At 42.9% G+C, this 20,992-nt stretch overlaps 1 protein-coding gene across 2 annotated transcripts in view; it reads right to left on the reverse strand.

Annotated features, from left to right (window-relative positions):
• Window positions 1-1,366: 1,366 nt before the first annotated feature.
• ASB5 (ankyrin repeat and SOCS box containing 5) overlaps window positions 1,367-20,992 on the reverse strand; it is a 52,166-nt gene continuing 32,540 nt past the window's right edge. The window contains exons 1-7 of one of the 2 annotated variants that reach the window (XM_077848605.1): window positions 15,546-15,621; window positions 10,463-10,542; window positions 7,984-8,091; window positions 6,932-7,082; window positions 6,633-6,767; window positions 4,095-4,286; window positions 1,367-3,441 (exon numbers count right to left, since the gene is read on the reverse strand). In XM_077848605.1, the coding sequence (XP_077704731.1) occupies window positions 3,314-3,441; window positions 4,095-4,286; window positions 6,633-6,767; window positions 6,932-7,082; window positions 7,984-8,091; window positions 10,463-10,542; window positions 15,546-15,606 (855 nt within the window). In that variant the 5' untranslated portion in view covers window positions 15,607-15,621 and the 3' untranslated portion in view covers window positions 1,367-3,313. Of the gene's footprint in view, window positions 3,442-4,094; window positions 4,287-6,632; window positions 6,768-6,931; window positions 7,083-7,983; window positions 8,092-10,462; window positions 10,543-15,545; window positions 15,622-20,992 lie in introns of those variants that run through there. The other variant, XM_077848603.1, reaches the window with a different exon arrangement.

The raw sequence follows: 20,992 nt of genomic DNA on the forward strand, positions 1-20,992 counted from the left end.
CATATGATGATTGTCCTTTGACTTTCCTACCGTGAGCTTCCTTTTCAAGGCCCTTCGTGATCTGTCCCCTGCTCACTAACACTCGCTCTCCTGACACACATGAATCTTTTGGAGGACAGACCCTGGCCAATGCACACTCCCACCAAAAAGTGGGTTTCACAGAATCTTCTGGAATTCAGATGCCACCCCCAGCAAGAAATGGAGTGGGAAGAAAGAGGCTTGTATTAACTGAATTCATCTGAAAAGTGTACTTAAGAGACAGAAATCAGTGACTCGAATGAGTCACCCCAAAGTGGCCCGATTTCACTGGGTGAAAGGAAAGCTTGAGATAACCAGGAACTTTTACTAGGATAATAAAGTTGCCTTTTGTACACCTGAATATGTGGTTTATAAAATTTGTACCTACACCATAGGCCTCTTATACACCAAACGTGTTTTGAAAAATGTATCTGAATTTCCAAAGTTACTTATTAAAAGATTCCTTGAATTCCAGCACACTATCCAAAATGGTAATCATTTTGACCTATCATTTTAACCTATCATTTTAAAAAAATCATTTTTGACCTATTATAACCTATCATTTTAAAAAATGTGAAAACGGAGACCTCCAGAGCTGAAGTGAGTTGTAGGCCCTACAGCAGATGGAAGGGTGATAACTCACCTGAAGTTTCTGAATAAACTTCCTATTGTCAACACCGAAAAAATCTGAAGATGATTATTCAAGTTTCTAAGGGACAGGGCAGGCCTTAAAAGAAACTAATTATAAATGATAATAAGAATAAGAAAAGCAGAAAAATTCAAGGAAAAACGTGAAGATAAGCCAAGGGAGAGGGAATAATTTATAGAATTACTTTGTAAATAGATAAGCAGGGTCAGCTGGGTTCAGGGCCTTGACAGAGGGAGGAACACAGTAAGTACCTGTGGACCTTTTATTCCCAAGAGCCCCTCCATTCACACCGTTTCTATTTAACTTCTTCTGAAACATCAAACATACTCGGTGGTTAAAATGATAATTGAAATGAAATAGTTTCTCCTACAAAATAAAAGTTTCAGCAGTGTCTTGATACCATGATTATTTCACTAGAATTCTTCAATCTCACGTCAAATAGTTTGGTCTGGCTTGGTCTTTGCCTTTGTAGAATTTTTTCCTTGGATCTTTATGTGTACACACACACACACACACACACACACACAGATACACACACATAATAAGATTCGGATTAGGAGACCTTCCAGGTATCTATTTCAATGTGTACTACTCTACTCTTAATACTCCTAATTCAGTGATTTGAAAACTGGAGGAGGAAAAAATGTGAGCAATTGAATCTTATTCTCCATGACCTTCAGTTAGAAAATCAAATACTAATTGGAAGAGAAAAAAAGAAAAGATGTTTTATTCCAGGGAGAGTAGTCACACTTTAATATATTAACAAACAAATGATATACTTAAATTAGAACACTTCTTTGATAAGACAATCCTACTCAAGCAAAGATACAAGATACCAGCATACTCAAGTTTTAAAGTGTCCATTTTAATTTTAATATTTGATATTTATAATATTAAATCGCAATGAAAAGGGATGAATTATATTACCTTACGCTCTAAGACTGCCTCTAGCTCAGGGAAAATACTAGTAGAAACCTGTTTTACTAGAAGAGTTTGAATACCTAATCATATGTAAGGAGGTTACTCTATAATAAAGAAACTAAATGCACATTATTCATGAGGACATTACAAATTTGTTAGGCTGAGATATTCGTAAAATAGACTCAAAACTCTGTAGCCACATAGAAGACTTTTTTTTTTTTTTTAACAAACGTGCTACAGCCTTATTTCTATTTTTGTTGCATCTTTTTCTATTTTTGAAAATCTAAACATGGTTTTTTATAAATGCAATCTTAGTGACTTTGGGGTTACATTCAAAATAGTTTCTTTCCCATGGGTCTCCAAAAGTCAGCCAAGAACTAAGAAGAAAGGAAAATAAGCCCCTGGGTTATTAAAATAGTGATCAAAATATTTTATCAAAATATGTTAAGCTTATAAAACCCATCGAAATATTTTCTACTTCACACGGTTGTTAAGTATCCGGATTATCTTCTTTCTTAGTCTGTGATGGCCTCAAATCTAGTGTAAATTGCAAAGGAGGCACAAAATTTGTTTAACTGTGTTTTCTCCTGCCCTGAAGTACAGTTAAAGCAGAAGACAATAAACACAGCATTAATCCCTGCAGAGGACACGTTGGACCTCTACACTCCCTTGCTAATACAGCCTACCCCAAGCCCTCACTTTGTGTTAGTAGGACAGGAAATAGCCCTAGGAAGGTCTGTGCATGGGGGAAATTTTATAAGGTCCCTCTTGGTTGGCTAAGAGGCACCCCCTTTTTCTTTTCTTTGAAAACCCCACAATTTAAGGAGATTTTGGTCTTCCGGTTTCCGCAGCCTTGCCCAGCCCTGGGCTCTGAAGCATCCCCCAGGGCCTCTTTATCAATCGGGTATGAAACTGGTTCTCTTCCTCCTGGCACCACCAGCCAGCGATGGTTTCTGGGGAGGAAGAAGGCTAGAGTGTAGGTACAAAAGCACTGCAGAGAGACCCTCAGAGGCTACCCTGGAGAAGGAGGAGGTCCTAAAATAGCCTTGGCAGGGGTGTAATGTTCCAACCATCTCAGGACGACCCGGGAGGAGCCATAGTTGGAGACCCACCAGGTTCTGGAATGGGGACATTGAAGGTGGTGAAGCGACAGTGAGATCTTTGCAGGGAGGGGGCACTTTATCTTGCTCTTCATGAACTGATCATCAGAACGACAGGTGCACATGCAACAAACCGGGGCTCCTGGGTGACAGCTTTATTTCAAAAAGGAAATTAGTTGCTCTCTTCTAAACCATACTCATATTTTGCATTAATATGAAAAATACAGAGAGAAAGAATCATTTACAGTGGCTAACATTTAAAAGTTAACGCATTATTTGGAGAATGGAGGCATTTTTAAATATGTGATTTTAGTAAGAGTTCACATTTTTCTTTTTTGCTGTAAAAAGACATAAAATGGAGATTTGCCTCCCCCCCTCCCCAATCCCAAAGGCACATGGGAATGGCTAACAACATATAGGGATGTTAAATATGCTCTAGTCCAAAAAAAATGGTAAAAAGGCATAAAAGAGTAGTACTCACTAGTGCACTTAAAATTTAAAATCACCTCTTGCCTGGGGCCCCCTATTCACTTGCACTCTATCATCAGCGTATTTTAATACGAAATATACACTATGCAGATGAAATAGAAATGAGTTTGAAAGTAATCAGAATTATTTTACTGCCTTATCGGTACTGTAAGAAATTCTGCAATAACGTTGGCAGCTGGAGCTGTGGGATAAGGTGCAATCTTGGTCTTCCTATGTAGTTTCTGATACAGAGTCGGCAAAGCTGACAAAGAGTGCTTGGAGTAGCTACAAAAAGACAGCAAAGTATTTGTTGATTAAGATCAGGACGGATTTTTATAGATTGTAAAATGCATGCAATAAGCCATAAACGACGGTGCTTTGAAGCAAAGTAGGGTAGTATGACCACTATACCAGGGCTATTTGCATAAGCATTTATGTTGCTGTTATTTGTAAGCTTTTATTATGATTGTGTTGTATTCTATATGGGTTCTTTTCCAAAAAAAAAAAAAAAGATTTATTTATTGGGGTGCCTGGGTGGCTCAGGTAAGCATCTGACTTCAGCTCAGGTCATGATCCCCCCCTTCCCCCTCCCAGGCTCCCTGCTCAGAGGGGAGTCTGCTCCTCCTCTATCTCTTTAAAGAGATATATCCCTCCAAGATATAAATATGCCTCTAAAAATACAATGTTCAGGTAAGATGGGAAAAAAAAAAGGAAAATGAAGGTCATTGTGACATCTTTTTTTTTTTTGTGACATCTTCTTTATAGGTAGAACCTAAGTCAAAAAATGATCTGCTTAAAAAAAAATGATCTGCTTTCACACAAAGTATTTTCAATGTTGCACCATCATCATTCTGCATGCCAGCAAAACGTTTCTCAGTCTCATCCATTTCAGGCAAATGTGTTTTTGTGTTTTTAAATGCCCCAGTACTCTTACTTACCTTCATGTTGAAGCAATAATCGTTCCACCAAACTGCTAGAAGTAGCTACATCTACAGGTCGCAGGAGCTCTGTGTTCTTGGCATTGATATCTGCTCCAAATTCTAGCAGCAAGTTTACAACCTCCGTGCTGGACTGCTGGGCAGCAGCATGTAAGGGAGTGTCCCAGTATTTGCCTTTTTGTACATCAGCACCTACATATAAATAAGGAATGGTGATAAAGACAAACAAAAACTGTTAGGCCGGTCAGTCAGCTACCTCAGAGCTGGTAGAAAGGTGTAACAGCAAGAGGACCTCACCTCCTTCTGTCATGAGTTATTTCCCTCTCTCTCTCGCTCTCTCTTTCTCTCTCTCTCCAGATATTAAATCTTAAAAGTTGGTACATCTGAGTAGATAATGCACATGCTTATGTTCTCTAATATTTTTTCTCTATGTTTGAAGGATCCCATAATACAAAATATTTAAAAAATTTTTCAAGTCCCCAAAGTAATCATATTAACTAGTATTATAAACAGAACATAAAAAAAAAATAAATAAACAGAACATAATCAGGTTCGCTTCTATCTTTTTCATCATGATTGAGATTTCTTAGGATTATTCAAGAGCTGGTTGCTCTTCTTCGTTTCATTTAAGACAATAGTTCTTTTTCTTTTTAAGATTTTTATTTATTTATTCATGAGAGGCAGAGACACAGGCAGGGGGAGAAGGAGGCTCCCTGTAGGGAGCCTGATGCGGGACTCGATCCCCGATCCCCAGACCCTGGGGTCACCCCCTGCGCTGAAGTCAGATGCTTAACCGCTGAGCCACCCGGAGTGTCCCAAGGCAACAGAATTCTTTTTGTTTCCTGGAAAACTCATGAATCTAGACATGTGAGCCATTTAGGTAACATGAATATAGATTTTCTTGTCACTTCTCACTCATATAGCGTGAGTCAATAAATAGATAAAGGCATTGGGCCTCTTAAGTAGACCAGCGCATTGTATTTCTACATGCAAAGTAATTTTTTTAATCTTACATTAAAAAAATCTTACCTGTTAAATTATTTATTGTATAGTTATTGTATCTTAGTGCGAGCCCTGGCACATGATGGTCGTTCAATGAATGCAATGAATAAATACTGTATAATACTGGAAAGAATAATAATCTCATTTTCTAGTACATAAGTGGTTACGACACTGAGAAATATCTATCAGTAAAAAATGCAGAAGTCCTTTTCAACTCTGTTTTCTGAGACTATCAATAAAACTAATGATGTTTACGAGAAGCTGTACATTTTAAGAGTCCCTTTAGGCCTTCCTGCTACTTTCAAATTTCAATAAATGTAATGTTTTCATACTTTTTAACAAATATAAAATGTTTAGTGAAAGAATGATAGTCTATAACAAAATCTCCACAGAGATAGCATAAACTCTGTGGCTGATGTCAATTTTATGGGAGAACAGAGCCTGATAATAACAATCAATCCACAATCATTAGCAGCACTTTCTCAGTATCTTTTTTACCCCACATAAAATATTGGCTGGAAAGAATAATATTCATAGCAAAGTAAAAGAAAAAAGGTGTTAAAGTTCTACAAATAGTTCTATGAATTCATGGGAGATCACAGCCAGAAAATAACAATGTGCCAACGATTATTAGCAGAGCAGAACTGCCTACAAGGAGCTTATAATTTAGCTAAGATAATGTGAATCACACACACAAGGGTTATTAAAACTGTATGTCAGAGGCCCGATGATTGCAGAAACAGTGGAGAGCACGGAATTCCATTCATTCACTTTACAGATATTTTAGGCACCTACCACATGGGAGACACTGTGGTAGGAAAGGAGGTGGGGGGATGGACATAATCCTTAAAAGAGGTCTCATTCCTATAGAGGGAGACGCCTCTATGGTCTCAAAAGATTAGGACACGTTTCTCAGGAGGCTAAAGCTGAACCATGAGGACCTGCTTTGTTTCAAGTAAGAGGAAAAACTATTAAGTCGTTTTAGGTAAACAGGGCAGGACAAAGTCTGGGAAAGCGCGTGAGTTCTTGTGGGACAAGATCCCACAAGAACTTGATCTTGATTGGGACAAGATAAGGTATCTAGGTGGTTACTACCCCTAAAACTTCCTTTGGTGGATCTATTCATGGATAGATACATATCTGGCAACATTCAACCTTGAGCTTTTAAATTTTATGACCTTTATCAGTAGGGCTTTGGGACTGTGGGGTGAAGTAGAATTACCAAGAACCCAGCTTTTATTCTTGGTTATAGATTTACATGCAACGATGCTGAGAATAAGAACATGTGTTTTTCCAACGCGGAGCCACGTGGCTCCAACGTGGAGCCCAATGCAGGGCTTGAACTCACGACTCTGAGATCAAAAACTGAGCTGGGATCAAGGGATCCAGAGTCGGATGCTTAACCGACTGAGCCACCCAGGTGCCCCAAGAACATTTTTCACAATGAGATATACCGATTATTTAGAGAAATCTATAGAATTCTGAATAGTTGCTTATGTGGATGGACAGAATGAGAGATGTTTTGAAGAAAATTACCAGCATAAAGAAGCTTCCGGACGCAGTGGAATTGCTGGGACAGACAAGCTACATACAGAGGAGTTCCCAAGTGAGGAATGTCTTGATCAACATCTATGCCCCAGGATATCAGTATTTCTAGGCATTCATGATGACCTGCCAACACAAAGTAGAGATCAGTTTACTTTTCTTCAACGCCCATCCCCTGGCACCTGACCTCGTGCTGGTCCCCTGCGGTGACTCATTGAAAGAAAGATGGAACACTGCATGCTGCTAAAGGGACTTTCTCCCCTTGTCACGTAACCGGAGAACTAAGTTACCTTTGCTGGCGGCCTCGTGTGTGGGAGAAGGAAGACAGGACTCCAGCTGGGGTTTGGCACCATATTCCAAGAGAAGTTCTGTGCAGCTGGCACTGCCTTGTGAGCATGCATTGAATAACGGAGTCACACCATCTATTGTGATTGCGTTTACCTACACCAAACCAAAATTCAAGAATGAGACTCAGAGTCCTACGTGATTGGACGCAGGGCATTTCAGAAAAGTTATACGACCCACCAGAAATCCTTGGGAAACCGTGTGCAGTAAATATGACAGCATATATTTAGCTCATACACATCAGTAAGCAAAGCTTTTAAAGGCCAAGAGGTAAACAGAAACACAATGTGGTAGGTAATTTGCAAGAGTGGGTATACAGCTAGCAGATGTCATGACAATAAATACGTACTCAAGAATCAAATACACAAAAACGAATTCAATGGTTAGGTGCCTTGCAATTGGGAAAAACAGTCCGCAAATGTAATGTTGACAAAAGTTTGTGATGAGGTAGGTCGTCTTGTGGGTGGCGACGGAAATCAGTGAAATTGGAAATTCTCTCTCTGAGGATTCATCTAAAGGAAATCATCCAAAAGACGGGAAAACCTAACAGGTCCACCTGTTGCTGTTTAGAATCATGAAAGCAGGCAAGAACTAACAGAATGTTCTACGTTACTATGCAGCATGCTACCCATTTTGCAATGATTGGGAAATCCTTCTTAGAGAGCCTTGAGAGGACCGGAGCAATGTGATTTTTTTATTCCACTATTTTTGAAAACAACTAAGAAGGAAAGAAAAGTGAAAGGAGAACTTTGTTCAATTCTCTTAGTAGAGGTGATTCAATGATGAATGTTTTTTTTTTTTTAAGATTTTTATTTATTTATTTATTCATGATAGAGAGAGACAGGCAGAGACACAGGCAGAGGGAGAAGCAGGCTCCATGCAGGGAGCCCGATGCGGGACTCGATCCCGGGACTCCAGGATTGGGCCCCGGGCCAAAGGCAGGCACCAAACCACTAAGCCACCCAGGGATCCCCTGATGGTTTTAACAGGTACCTACATTAGCTCCAGCTTCCAGTAGAGTTCTGGCACAGGCCACGTGGTCTCCGAGGCAGGCTTCGTGCAATGGGGTGATGTGGTCTATGGTCACTGCATTTACATTATAACCCTAAATATGACATGAATAATTTTGAAAGATGAGCAAAAAGTTATGTGAAATCATCTTTATAAATGTCATTGAAAGTGACATGTGAGATCAAAGACTCTGAGGAAATCGGGTTCAAGTTTAACAGGAGGGGCCAGTTCAGATGCCAGAGTCAATCAGTTGTCGAAACTCCTCATTCTTGCACCACCACCATATCTAAACCCCATAGCGCCTTAAGCATTTTGTTTATGAGATTCTGAATATTTGAAGTTCTGCTTCCTTAACTTTCTTTGGTCTTTATGAGTTGTTTCAATTGTTATTGTTGCTTTGTTTTTTCTTTTGTAGAACTCAAGACTGTTTATAGGCTGGCTCACTTGTTTTGATTGGGGCTAATTAGAGGTTAGTCCAGACTGGGGGAAAAAAAAACACTCTAAATTGTAGGAAGCTAAAAGAAAAAAAAAATAATAACATAAAACAAAATAAAATAAATAAATAAATAAATTGTAAGAAACTGCTTTGTGACTTTCTGTCGCTGGATAGGAGTGACAAAGGTCTATACTAGTGGTTCAGAGCTCTGATTATGAAGTCAGTTACACTTGGGTTGGAAGCCCTGTTACACAATAAAGTAATTATTTTAATTTGGATGAGTACATTAACCTCTAAATTTTAGGGTTATCATGAGGATTAAAGGACACGATGCATGTAAAGCGATTACTGCTACGGTGTGGAGCATATGGAGCGTGTGCCCCTGTACTTCACTATCCAATCAAAACCAAGTAAACACTTTAAACATCTTTACTCCATGAAACCACTGATATCAGACTAAAATAATGAAATATTATGGAGACATGAGAGTCTTTGCCTTCCTGCCATTTTTGATGACTCACTGTCTCTTGACAATCATGCTGAGCACCCTAGTAGGAGGGTTTTGTGGCCAGATCCCTGGAGAGTATTAAGGAACACCATGGTCTGTCATGCCAGCATGGTCGCCAGGATTCTTAAAATGAAGGCAAGAAAATAACCAGCCCAAATCTTTGCCACTAGCAGGTGGCAACTTTTTAGTTCTCTCAAGTTCCCCTTTCAAAGATTTTGAATGGTCCAGTCATTCAGTCAGACTGGGGGAGCCAATTCCTCACCGCTGCACGTGGGGGTGACCAGGTGGCAGAGTGGGTGGGAAGGTCCCCATTCCCTTTCACCCTGGGGCTTTGGGGGCCGCTGACTCTTCCTGGCAGGCGTGTCAGTGGATATGAGCCACCTGTCGACAAATATCCTAAGGAAGCTCTACATGACCGTTTCGAGGGGGAGGGAGGGGTGACCTTTAGAAATTTACTGACATTTTTTTGCAGGTGTTTTTTTCTCCCCCCCATCAAGTGATGATGCAAACCAAATGGTCACACGGTGAGGATGGAACTGGACAGCCCTAAAGGACACCTGGTCCCACATGCTCCCTCGATGGGTAAGAAGATGAAGCTCGGAGAGGTTGTGATTCGCAGTAAGTACCAGCCTGGACTCTCTGTGCCCCGAGTCCCGGTGCCGAGCTGTGTGCACTGGGCAAGGCCACCCCCCCCCGCCTCTCGGCCACCTGAGAGCACCCCTTTCTCCCTGACACTGGGAAGCACGTGGTCAGTGACTTCCAGATCTCGCTCTACATTTGAGTCACGCTGGAAAATTTCACAAATGCACAGGCCAGGCCAGAGTACTTTCTGTTTCAGTAAGGAGCCCCGCTTTCCCTCTTCCCTCCGATGGGGCTGGGGAGCAGGCGGGTGGGGGGATGACCCCTCCGTCGAGTCCACCCCGGGCTACAGCTTCATGTACAAAAGATTGCTTAGGCATCTGCTCTGATGGGGCCTCTTGGATATTGCATGACTCAAACTTCCTTTGCAATCAGCCGCACACACCGTGGAGCCAGGCACATCTGAAGGGCTTAACGCATAATCCGTACAGCCCATGACTTCTGGCTGAAACGTGTCTACCCGTGAACAACTATACCGTATGAGCAGCTTGGAATATTTTTAAAAAGATTTTATTTATTCCTGAGAGACAGAGAGAGAGGCAGGGACACAGGCCGAGGGAGAAGCAGGCTCCCTGCGGGGAGCCCGACATGGGCCTCGATCCCGGGACCCCAAGGTCACCCCCGGAGCAGAGGCAGAGGCTCAACTGCTGAGCCCCGCAGGCGCCCTGAGAAGCTTGAAATATTAAGGCACGAGGCTCTACCAAAATATGTATAAGGAAATTTCGAAGATAAATGGAAACCAGGGACCTGATATGGGGGTTAAGACGAAAAAGAACCGGTGACATTTAGGAGGCCGCTTTATTTATTTTGGAGTCGATTACTGTTGAACGTTCCTGTCCTGGTGGCGGGGAGGGGCGCATTCAGCCCACGGTGCTACCTTACCTGTGACAGCAGCGTCCGCAGGGCGAGCAGGCGGCCTTGACTCGCTGCCTCGTGGAGCGGGGACCGGTCGGCCCAGGAGCCTGGCGGGGAGGACAGAAGACAAGGTGCGTGAGTCATTGGCCTTGCCCCTAAGAGGGATGTGACCGACTGGCTCTTGTGACGCCGAGCTCGACCTGGTGGCCGAGACACCTGCCGTGAAGACCCCGACACAGTGGCCAAGACACCTGCCGTGGAGACCTCGATGCCATGACCAAGACCCCTGCCTCGGAGACCCCGATGCGGTGGCCAAGACCCCTGCCTCGGAGACCCCGACACGGTGGCTGAGACACCTGCCCCAGAGACCCCGACCTGGTGGCCAAGACACCTGCCCCAGAGAGCATGGACAATCTAATTCCCGCCTGCAGGGACCTGACTGGCACTTTCCAACACACAAGGCTACAGGGCATCTTCTGGAACCGACCTATCCCAGAACTGCCGTACCTCCTCAACAGGTCTCCAAAGAAGAGGGGGATTAAGGTCCCTAGATTGGCCACAAAAATGTGTGTCATGGTTTTTTAAACAGAACCCGGAGAAAACCCTTTGTATGTGTGTGGCACCTGCAGCAGGGGGAGCAGCTGCACATGCACCCTCCACGTCCCATGCCCAACCCGCTGTCTCCCCTCTGTACCCTCACCCTGCCCTGCCCTGACAGTTTGCCCTGAGCCCTACAGGTGCTGCAACAGGTTGCTTAATTATTAACTAACTAATTAATATTTAATAATTAATTAATTATGAGGTTTCCTAAGTCCTGAATGGTGAAACAAGCCGGGATAACCCTAGAAAAGGGGGTGTCAGGCACCTGGGTGGCTCAGTCGGTCAAGGATCTGCCTTCGGCTCAGGCCCTGATCTCAGGGTGCTCGGATGGAGCTCCTCATTGGGTGGGGGTCCCTGCTCACGGGGAAGCCTGCTTCTCTCCTCTCTTACTTGTGCTATCTCTGTCACTATCAAATAAATAAAATCTCAGAAAGAAAGGAAGAAGAAAGAAAGAAAGAAGAAAGAAAAGAAAGAAAGAAAGAAAGAAAGAAAGAAGAAAGAAAGAAAGAAAGAAAGAAAGAAAGAAAGAAAGAAAGAAAGAAAGAAAGAAAGAAAGAAAAAGAAAGGAAAGGAAGGAAGGAAGGAAGGAAGGAAGGAAGGAAGGAAGGAAGGAAGGAAGGAGGTGTCAAGGCTGGGAGGAGCAGACTGTCGTCGTTGTTGGAAACGGTACCGAAAAGCTCCCGGGCTCCCTGTCCCCACAAGCCAGTGGTCAGTGCGTCCTGGCACTGCACGCCCCAGCCCGGCCCGGCTGAAAAAGGCCCTGACTGGCCGCACCCCCCTCCTCACTGCCTCCCGCACCCCTCCCTGGCGCCTGCCCTCCTGAGGCCTGCCCAGGAGGCTCCCCACGATCCTGGGCTGCTGCACAGTGATTTTCTTGTAATTTAAACAGGATCAGCATTGTTGAGTCTATTTAAGGGACATGAGAGATCATGTTGGAGGCTTTTAATGTGATTAAACATGCAGACTATGCGAATCAGAAAAACATTAGTTTAAAGGGTATCCGTGGCTGATAAATGGAAGCAATGCTGACTAAGGAGAAAATCTTCCCACCGTAACGGGATCATGTTTGCTAGTGTCTCTCTTCTTATCTACTACCTCTTTCTATTTTGGATCCATGGGATACAATAAATACAACTAATTTTTCAAAGCCCTGCTGATCAGCCAAGTGCAATGTAAATAAAGCCACTTAGCTGTTAGAAATGTGAATTTCATGAAAAGCATTTTTGTCCAAAGCTTCTTAAATGGGTCAGGAAAAGCAGGGGACACGTAGTAAGGAATTGTACTTTAGAGACCACATCACTACCCCTGCTTGTTCATACCTTCGAAAAAGTCTACACGTACCCCTAGGCTTCTACACTGTGGTCTTACTGAAGAACTTTGCCCAAACACCGTGAAAGTGAGGTCCAAGCGATTCCACTGAATAAAATGTGGGTCACACGCATACCACACGGTTAATGAAATGACCAAGTGAACTGGGTGGAGAGGCCAGAAGTCAACTGCCAATCAGCCACCTCGTCTTACATCCAGGGATATTATGAGATATTATCGAAGGTACAAATCCTAAGGGCAGAGGCCAGAGCTTTTTCTCTACTGACTCTGGATTTGCCAGGAACGGTACCTGTAGCTGATGCCGAATAGTGAGGACTAGGTGCACGACGGGCGTGCAAGCGCTGTGTGCATTCTCTCACTTCCTTCTCACCCTCGCTTGAATGTATACGATTATTGGTTCTATCATTTAGGGAGAGTCACGTACTCTAACTACAGCTGGTCCTCCTAGTTATGACACTGCACTGGTTTTCTTTCCATCCAGCATAATTTCTTGCTTATTTAAGAGGATCAGCAAGCCAAACATCCAATTCTTTGAGCTGTCAACTGGAAGAAGAGCTACTGTTATTAGCTCTGGGATAATCTTTGTTTCTAGTAGGCAACACCCCTATTACGTATTAAGAGGAGAATTGAAATAATGCACACCAAAAAACATTTGTCGACAGAGCCAAGTTTGGCACCAAAGCAACGGTTCTTAATAAATTGGAGCATTAGTTCTTACTGAATAAAGTGTAAAAGGCACCAAAATAAATGATATTATTTAAGGGAACAGCTATGTTTCCGGTGTCAGCTTCTAAGATGAAATTTGATGCTTTAAAAATCACATACACCTGCTTGTTTCATCATTAAAGGAAGCAACTTCATTGCAGAGTGAAATTCTGGAGGACTTCAGAACATAATATCAATTTTATTGTGAATGCTCACATAAGAAAATTATAGCATTAGCTTTCCAAAGAGATCACATATGCAAAACCACTAAGTTCGGCTTACTCAGCAGCATGGTAGTAAATTGATAAAGTAACCAAGGCTTAAATATAGGAGTTTAAGTAATCGTTTGTAGTATTTATTTATTTATTTATTTATTTATTTATTTATTTATTTATTGTGTTTATAATGATCGTGTTTTTCCCCCTGTATAATGGCTTCATAAATTTCATTTCCCTAATGTAGCTCTAAAAGACGTATGTTGAATTACACGATGCAGAATCATTATTGCTGTTCTTTCGCTGCCACCAGCTAAAGGGCAATTAACCAGATGCTGGGATTGGGAAAAGCTCAGAGAGATGGTCTTCTGGATTCACTTGGGCTTGTTTCTATCTAGCATTTTTATGAAGACCTTTAATGGGCAGCAAAGCTAACAGTATTTGCCGCTGATGAAAACGTGATACTCCTCTCTCCATACTAATGTGTTTGCGCATCAAAATGATGGTGTTAGATGTCTGAGTAATTTCAGCATGGCTTGCTTCACAAAAGAAAGGAAACAAAAAAGGAAAAAGGTCATTGAGACAACAGGCCACAGAAGGACCAAAATAAAGAGACATAAGTATTTGAATGTAGTGCCCCAAACCCCAACTGCCATGCTTCTGGTCAAGACGGTCCCCAGCTTCCTGTCCCACTGCCATTTTCTTTATCACCAAGACTTAGGTCTATTACGGTGAGGAGAAAAAAGGCTGAAGCCAGATTTTACCTATGTGTCTTTGCTAGTCTTTCTATTAACATGACCTCCAATGGCACGACAAGGGAGTTAATGTCATGGCCATCTGCAGCAAAGTGTGGGTGGGTGTCAGTGAGGAAACCACTGGAAGTAGGCAGTGTTGGATGAGGAATCCCTTGGCCCATCAGGCAGGGAGAGAGTGGAATGAGAGTTAGCTGCCCTGGTATTTCCTGGGATGGGCTCAGCTCTGCACACCTGCATGGGCCCCCTGCTGCCTGTCATTCTTCTTTCAAGAAGAGGCACAGGGAGCTGGAGAATGAAGGGAGGAGTTTATGGGGCCAGAGTCCACAAGCTCAGAAGGAAAAAGACTGAGTGGCCAGACAGGCTAGGATTTGCCTCCCATTTTAGGACAGTGGCTTCCATGAAGTCACCTAACTTGTCTGAGATTCAGTTTCCTCAAAAAATGAGACAAGCGCCATCAACCATGAGATGGGATTGAGAAGGGGATAAAGCAGGTAAAGGGCCAGCTCTCGAAATGCACAATAAAGAACCAACTAGTATTTTTTGCTAAACAAACTGGTAAATAGGGGAGATTCTAATATGAATCCTAGGGAACAATCATTTTTCTCCCAAACTAGAGAAACTCAAACCATAAATAACAGCATCTATTGACTAAAATAATTTTCAGTGCTATCTGTTTGTTTAAACCAAATAAAGCAACTGAAATATTTATCAATGCACTGAAGCCAACAATCAACATCTGCTGCTGCATTTTTCTTCTTTCCCAAGAAATCTATAGGAAATAAAGATTCGTCCATCTATTGACTTATAGGACATGCATGGACTCAATGCAAAAAGTTTTGTGTTTGTTTGAACTCCACTTACTTAACTCCCAAGCAACCCCACCTCACTGGCTTCCTTGTCATGCCGCCGTAGAAGAATCTCTGAAAGTAATCCGGTAACATGTGAGAATCAAAGGATACGAGATCATATTCCAGTTCCCATTTTAAAGTAAGTCTCCACCCCTCCTTATTTCTTGCCTTCGCAATCTGAAATTCGGCAACTGCAAATTTCTATTAACAATGTGTTCAATACAAAATATCTTACCTTTCCATATGGGTATGCTTTACGTTAAAAAGATTTATAAGCTTTCTTGAAACCAAGCAAAATCAAACATATCTTCATAGACAGCAGTTCAGTGACTTTACAATCTTGCCAGACTGGAACTGGGTAGCTATGATTTTTAAAATGTCCAATTTAACTCTCCCGGATAAAGTTATTCAGCATGACACTTGTTTTACAAAACACCTGTAACTTTCCCCACGCAAATCGAATGCCTACTGTGAAGGCCTCCCTGTGGCTCCCCAAGAGGGTGACTGGACTATATTTAGAAACACCATCAGCCCCCAGACATCTGATATAGAATTCACAGGGAGAGCGCCTGCCCTGTTCTGTAAACATTGTGTTGCAAGAGCAAAAACATTTACTTTCTTCGATAATAATCCAGTTTGGTAAGGGTCTATACCATACCTAAATCACCATCTCCCCAGGGCACTTCAAGCCAGCCACTGTTGAGGTAAATCCGACTCATATCTTTTTTTTTTTTAATTTTCATAAGCATTAAAAAAATCACTTGTCATTTGCTAGTTCCATTCGGCCATCTTAGGGAGCTCTAAGCTCTTTGTAACATGACCTTTCACCTCCAAAACCAAAAACAGCTTGGGAAAAACCTCACTTCCCAAACTGCTTTTTCTGGTTGATCGTTCCTCTTTGACAAATTGCTTATCCTAACTTATTTTTTTCTGTACAGTGTGTGCCTTGCAATAAAATCAAAGTATTACAATTAGATCTCTGCCCATGGCTATGATGAAACCAATTTCCTTTTTAGAGAAAAAAATTTTTCCTGGCTCCCCTTCCCAGGCACAGCAGTAGGATGTAAACTCACTCCAGGGCTAACCTTGCAGTGGTGCAGAGGGCTCTCTGAGTTTGGGTCACACCCACTTTCCTCAGTTGGTCCCAAAATTGGAAATTCGGGACACTCATCTCAGACAGGAAATTATCAGGAGATGTGGGAAGCAATGGGATCATCACATATGGATCAGTGCCAGATGTTAATGCATTTTACAGCTCCCTTTGCTTATAAGGCATTAAATTAACAAACTTCTTCCTAATGGCGGTGGAGGCACCATGAAGCCAATGAAACACGCATTGCACCCCCCATTGCACCTCCCCCCCCATTGCACGTTTTTAAGACGCTGTTGTAATCTCATGTTATTTTGCTTAAAGAAGATCCCCAAATGCAGATAAGCTTCACGCTCAACATCTGGCCCATCCCTACTCCCAGGTTTACAAAATAATTAAAAAACACCAGGCATTTCCCGACCTTGACTGTGTACTTTCCTGTTTAATCACATTAATAGAGCCACATAAACCCACGAGGGCATGCTTGACAAGAAGTGACATGCTGTTAAAACCAGTCTCTTCCAAGCTTGAGACTCTCCTTTCTTTCCATTCCTCTAGCCTCTCTGAAAGTTTCCTCAGAAAAATCTAGTCCAGATCTGAAACCGCCAGCTGTACCCTGGGAACTTCCAGTATTAATGGAGAGTTGCATGGATCTGCAACTTACTCTAGTTGATTTCTTGTTCATGGTCTAGGATCCTTTCATTATCACCTAAGAAGATAGTATCTGGCTCCAAACATTTAAAAAAAAAACCCTAACAAACAAAAAACAAAACAAAACAACAACAGCAGCTAAGTGAAAAATGTGCTGGGGTTGATCTAAAAAAAAAAAAGATGACATTTCCTACGAAGTGAAGACAATGGAGTCCCCATGATATTTATGAATATCCAAAATCAAGAGAGAAAGCGATTTTAAGACCCTCTTCAGGTAACAATGTACTCTTGGAAGAGACTACCCAGTCATCCCAGGGAACTGTCACTCGTCACTGGGATTGTGGACAGAGCACACTGGACCTCTTCAGACCGATCTGAATTCAAATTCCGGCACAGATACTAGTTATGTGAACTCCGTAGTGATTTAACGTCTTGACCATTAGTTTTCTTAGCCATGAGGGGAAGGATAGGTCTATGCACGTCACAGGCTTATAGTGAATACGAAGTACTTAGCATGGTACCAAACACATCTGAAACCTGACAATACAACTGAAATTCCATTTTAAACAACTATTGCCATGTATCTGCCCCATCAGCTTTTTATTACCTCTCATAAACAGGAAGTAGGACAACCTAACTTATTTAGGATTATGAGGCTTTTGTTCATCTTATTCCTCTTGTCTACATACCTGTAGGAGATATAAAGAGATAGGCTATGGTCAAAATTTGGGGACAGTGATCTCATCTGTATGGATTACTCTCCAGTCTAGAGCACTTCCCTGGCCTCTCCCACCAATTTTAGTGTCAATTTCAAAGTTTACCCCTCGATATTTTGCTGGCACCTCGATACATTTCTAAAACCAAGCTCATCAAAACCAGTTATTTCTTTCTGCTTCTCTTCTGCTTTAAACAATACCATTCTCCCTGTTGCCTGGCACTCATCGTGTGGTCTTACATTTAAGCACAATAATTTTCCAGGAAACTTCAGACGTGTTGACTGTCTCATGTGCTTCTTTGTGAAGAGATAGATACTATCGCCCCAGTATTCTCATTCATGGACCTTCATCATCCCAAGCGGAGTCCTAGCATCTGTCTACACTCACCTGTAGGGAGATCTCTTCTGGCCCCATTGATATAAATATTATCCACATGTAGGTTAGTCCAGATTGATATCTCCAGACCAGCTCTCATTTTGAAGTTCCAGACTTGAATTTCCAGCTGGCTCTTCAGTTTCTCCACTTGGATATTTAAATAAACAATTTGACTTCACACAGAAAAACCCACACATGCTCTGCTTCTCTTAAACCTCCTCCCTATCAGTACCTGGCAACTCCACTCATCCAGGTGCCCTGGGGCCAGAAACCTGCATGTAATCCTTGGCTTCTGTTTCTCACACCCCACAGGCAAACCCTAGTGAGTCTTTCGCACCTACCTTTCAAATATAATTTGACTTCGGTTACTGTCTCCTAACCTTCACCGCTGCTACTTTAATCCAGGCCACCAATTACCTTCACCTGGCTTTTTCCAAGTCTGCCCACTGGCCTGTGTGAGTGTCCACTCGTACCCTTCCATCAGTCTGTTGTAACCACAGATGCCAAAATGACCCTTTTTATGTCAGAGGGAATCCAATGGCTTCCTTTCTTACCCAGAGTAAAATCCAGAGTCCCTGTCATGACCTCCAAGTGTCTCCAGGCAACTCTCTGATCTCAGGCTCGACCTGGAACCCCTTCCATCAGCAACACTGGCCTCCTTGCTTCTCCTCAAACCCACCAGATGTACTTCTATTCCCTCTGCTTGCACTGCTTCTTTCTGAGACCTGCACGTGGCTTCCTCTCTGACTTCTGCTCCACACTGGCCGGTCACTTTATCGGAGAGCCCTTCCTTGACCACCTCATATGAAAAAGTCCTTCTTATCCTGGTCTTTGTTCTCTCTACCCTGCTTTGTTTTTCCTTCTGAGTACTTACTGCCACTAGAACGTAAGATCTTGGAAAGTAGACTTGGTATATTTTGTTCATTTCTGTGTCCCCAAGACCTAGCACATGAATAATGTTCATCGCCTGATCAATGAATGTCCAGAATCTCATGAGTTGTAGAGCTGCTCTAGAGCCTGGGTGCTCCACTCCAAAATCCATTGGTTCTTCCATTGTGCCAAGCCTCTGGCCTTCTGCATCAGTGAGTCCTGACAGTATTTCCTTAAAGCGGTAATCTTGCCTTTCACATTCATCCACTATTTATTCATTTATTAAACACATGTGGTGATCTACTAGGGCAATTTTCACCCTTCTAGATGCCAGAGATACACAGAGGAAACTAGCGTATGGTCTGCTTCCTTTTGAATTCAATTTGGACTATAGTCTCCCTAAATGGTCATCCTGACACCCATCTCTAGCCCACCATTCTTAACACTGCCACTGAATTAAACTTCCAAAGCATCTAGAGTTCCTGCCAGGCCTTTAGGAAAATTAGAAAAGGCACCCGTTTCCATAGCAGCCATGGCCCGTGCTGGGCACACATGCTCAGCTTGCACAACTGAAAACACCTCCACAATCTTGCTGTTCAAAAACCTTCAGTTTTTATTTCTTATTACTTGCCTTCACATACCCTGTGATTAAACTGGACTGTTGTACATGTTCCCCCAATTTTGTCTTTTTTCATATCATCTTCCCCCTGCTCGATTCTCTTTAAAAAATTTTTTTTTACTTATTTTAGAGATAGAGAGCTCAGCGAGCACAGTGGGGAAGAGGCAGAGGGAGAGAGAATCTCAAGCAGACTCCCCACTGGGCACAGAGTCCCATTGGGGGCTGGATTTCACCACCCGGAGATCATGACCCGAGCAGAAGCCAAGAGTCCATGGCTCAACTGACTGCACCACCCAGGAGCCCCTCGACTCTCATTCTTTCGTTGCAGAGTAATTTCTTGGGTATATCTGCTTTGTTGGTTTACCTACTTTGCTCACAGTGCCTGAAGAAGTCCAAACAGCAGAAGTGGCTTGAAGATAGCTTCCCTTATGGGGAGAGCTCCATGCCGGTTTGGGGCAAGTTACCTTGGTAGGGTGAGAAGACAGCCAAGAGAAGGACAAAGAGGCAGGAGGAAGTGTGAGAGAAGAGGGGCAAAGGAACTCGGGGAGGGAGAGGCCGAGAGCACTAGACAGGGTTTTAAATGCCAGTCCACGAGGCCAGCAGGAGCCTAAGTCCACTCTTTGGCCACATGAGAGAAGTGATAGGACTGGAGGAGAGGTCCCCATCTGCAGGACAATATTGCATGCCTAAAGTTTGACATCAGGCCCAAATTTGCACAACTTGTTTCAAGGGATAAATGGGTTTGGCCAGCAGGTTCCTCAGCAGGAAGCCTGTGGATTGATGGGGTTGGTGCACCTCCCTACTCACTAGCATTCAGCTCCCACCTCTGCACAAAGTTGAAGAGGAGAAGAGGAGGGGAAATTATTAAAAAGATAAAGTTCCAAGTCAGCCTAAGAGATGAGAGCTTGAGGCCAGATTTAATTTGGAAGTTAAAGAAAGCTGTCCTCTTTCAAAGATGGTCTGACAATCTTCAAGGTCGGATTCTTTCTTATTAAACTAGATTGGCTTTTTCCTGACCTCCTCGTAGAGCCCAGCTCAGAAGTTTTCTCCCTGACTCCTTAGGAGTGATCCTGTCAGCTGTGTGGCCTTCCTGTGTTGCCAGGACTGACTGCAAACCTGGATTTTCTGAAATCAGGGTCTCAATCAGCACTGGGCCATAGTGGGCTCCTCCTGCTTCCTCAGCTATCATCATGCTCATGTTCCTAAGAACTCTGTCTGAGCGGTCATGTGGGGCTGGATAGTGGGGTTCAAAATGGGCTGTGGAGGAGGACAGCTCTGGATGGGACATCTGACTATCATGTATTTGCTATTGCAACTTGGTGAGTTTCAGTTGCTAAATCATCTATAAAATGGGGCAATGATATCTACATTTTCTAGTTCTTCAGTGGGTTAAATGGGCCTGTGTGAGAAGAGTTTGACCCAAACTATGTGCTTAATAGAACCCTGACTGTTATTTCCATTGTGTTGAGATTCAGTGTTGTGGGCTGAATTGTGCCCGCCTAAAATTAATGTACTGAAGTCCTCGTGTCCAGGATGATGATATTAGGAGGTGGGGCCTTCGAGAGGTATGTAAGCAGGAAGAGTGGAGTCCGCATGCATGGGATTAGTGTCCTTATAAAAGTGGCTCTGGAGAGATCCCAGCTCCTCCATCATGGGAAGAGACAGTGAGAAGGTGCCAGCCATAAGCCAGGAAGAGGGCCCTCATCAGAACATGACCCTGCTGGCACCTTGATCCTAGACTTCCAGCCTCCAGAGCTGTGAAAAATAAAGTTGTTTATAGCGGC

The sequence above is a fragment of the Canis aureus genome, chromosome 15, assembly GCF_053574225.1.
Source record: "Canis aureus isolate CA01 chromosome 15, VMU_Caureus_v.1.0, whole genome shotgun sequence".
In the NCBI taxonomy this organism is placed as follows: domain Eukaryota; kingdom Metazoa; phylum Chordata; class Mammalia; order Carnivora; family Canidae; genus Canis; species Canis aureus.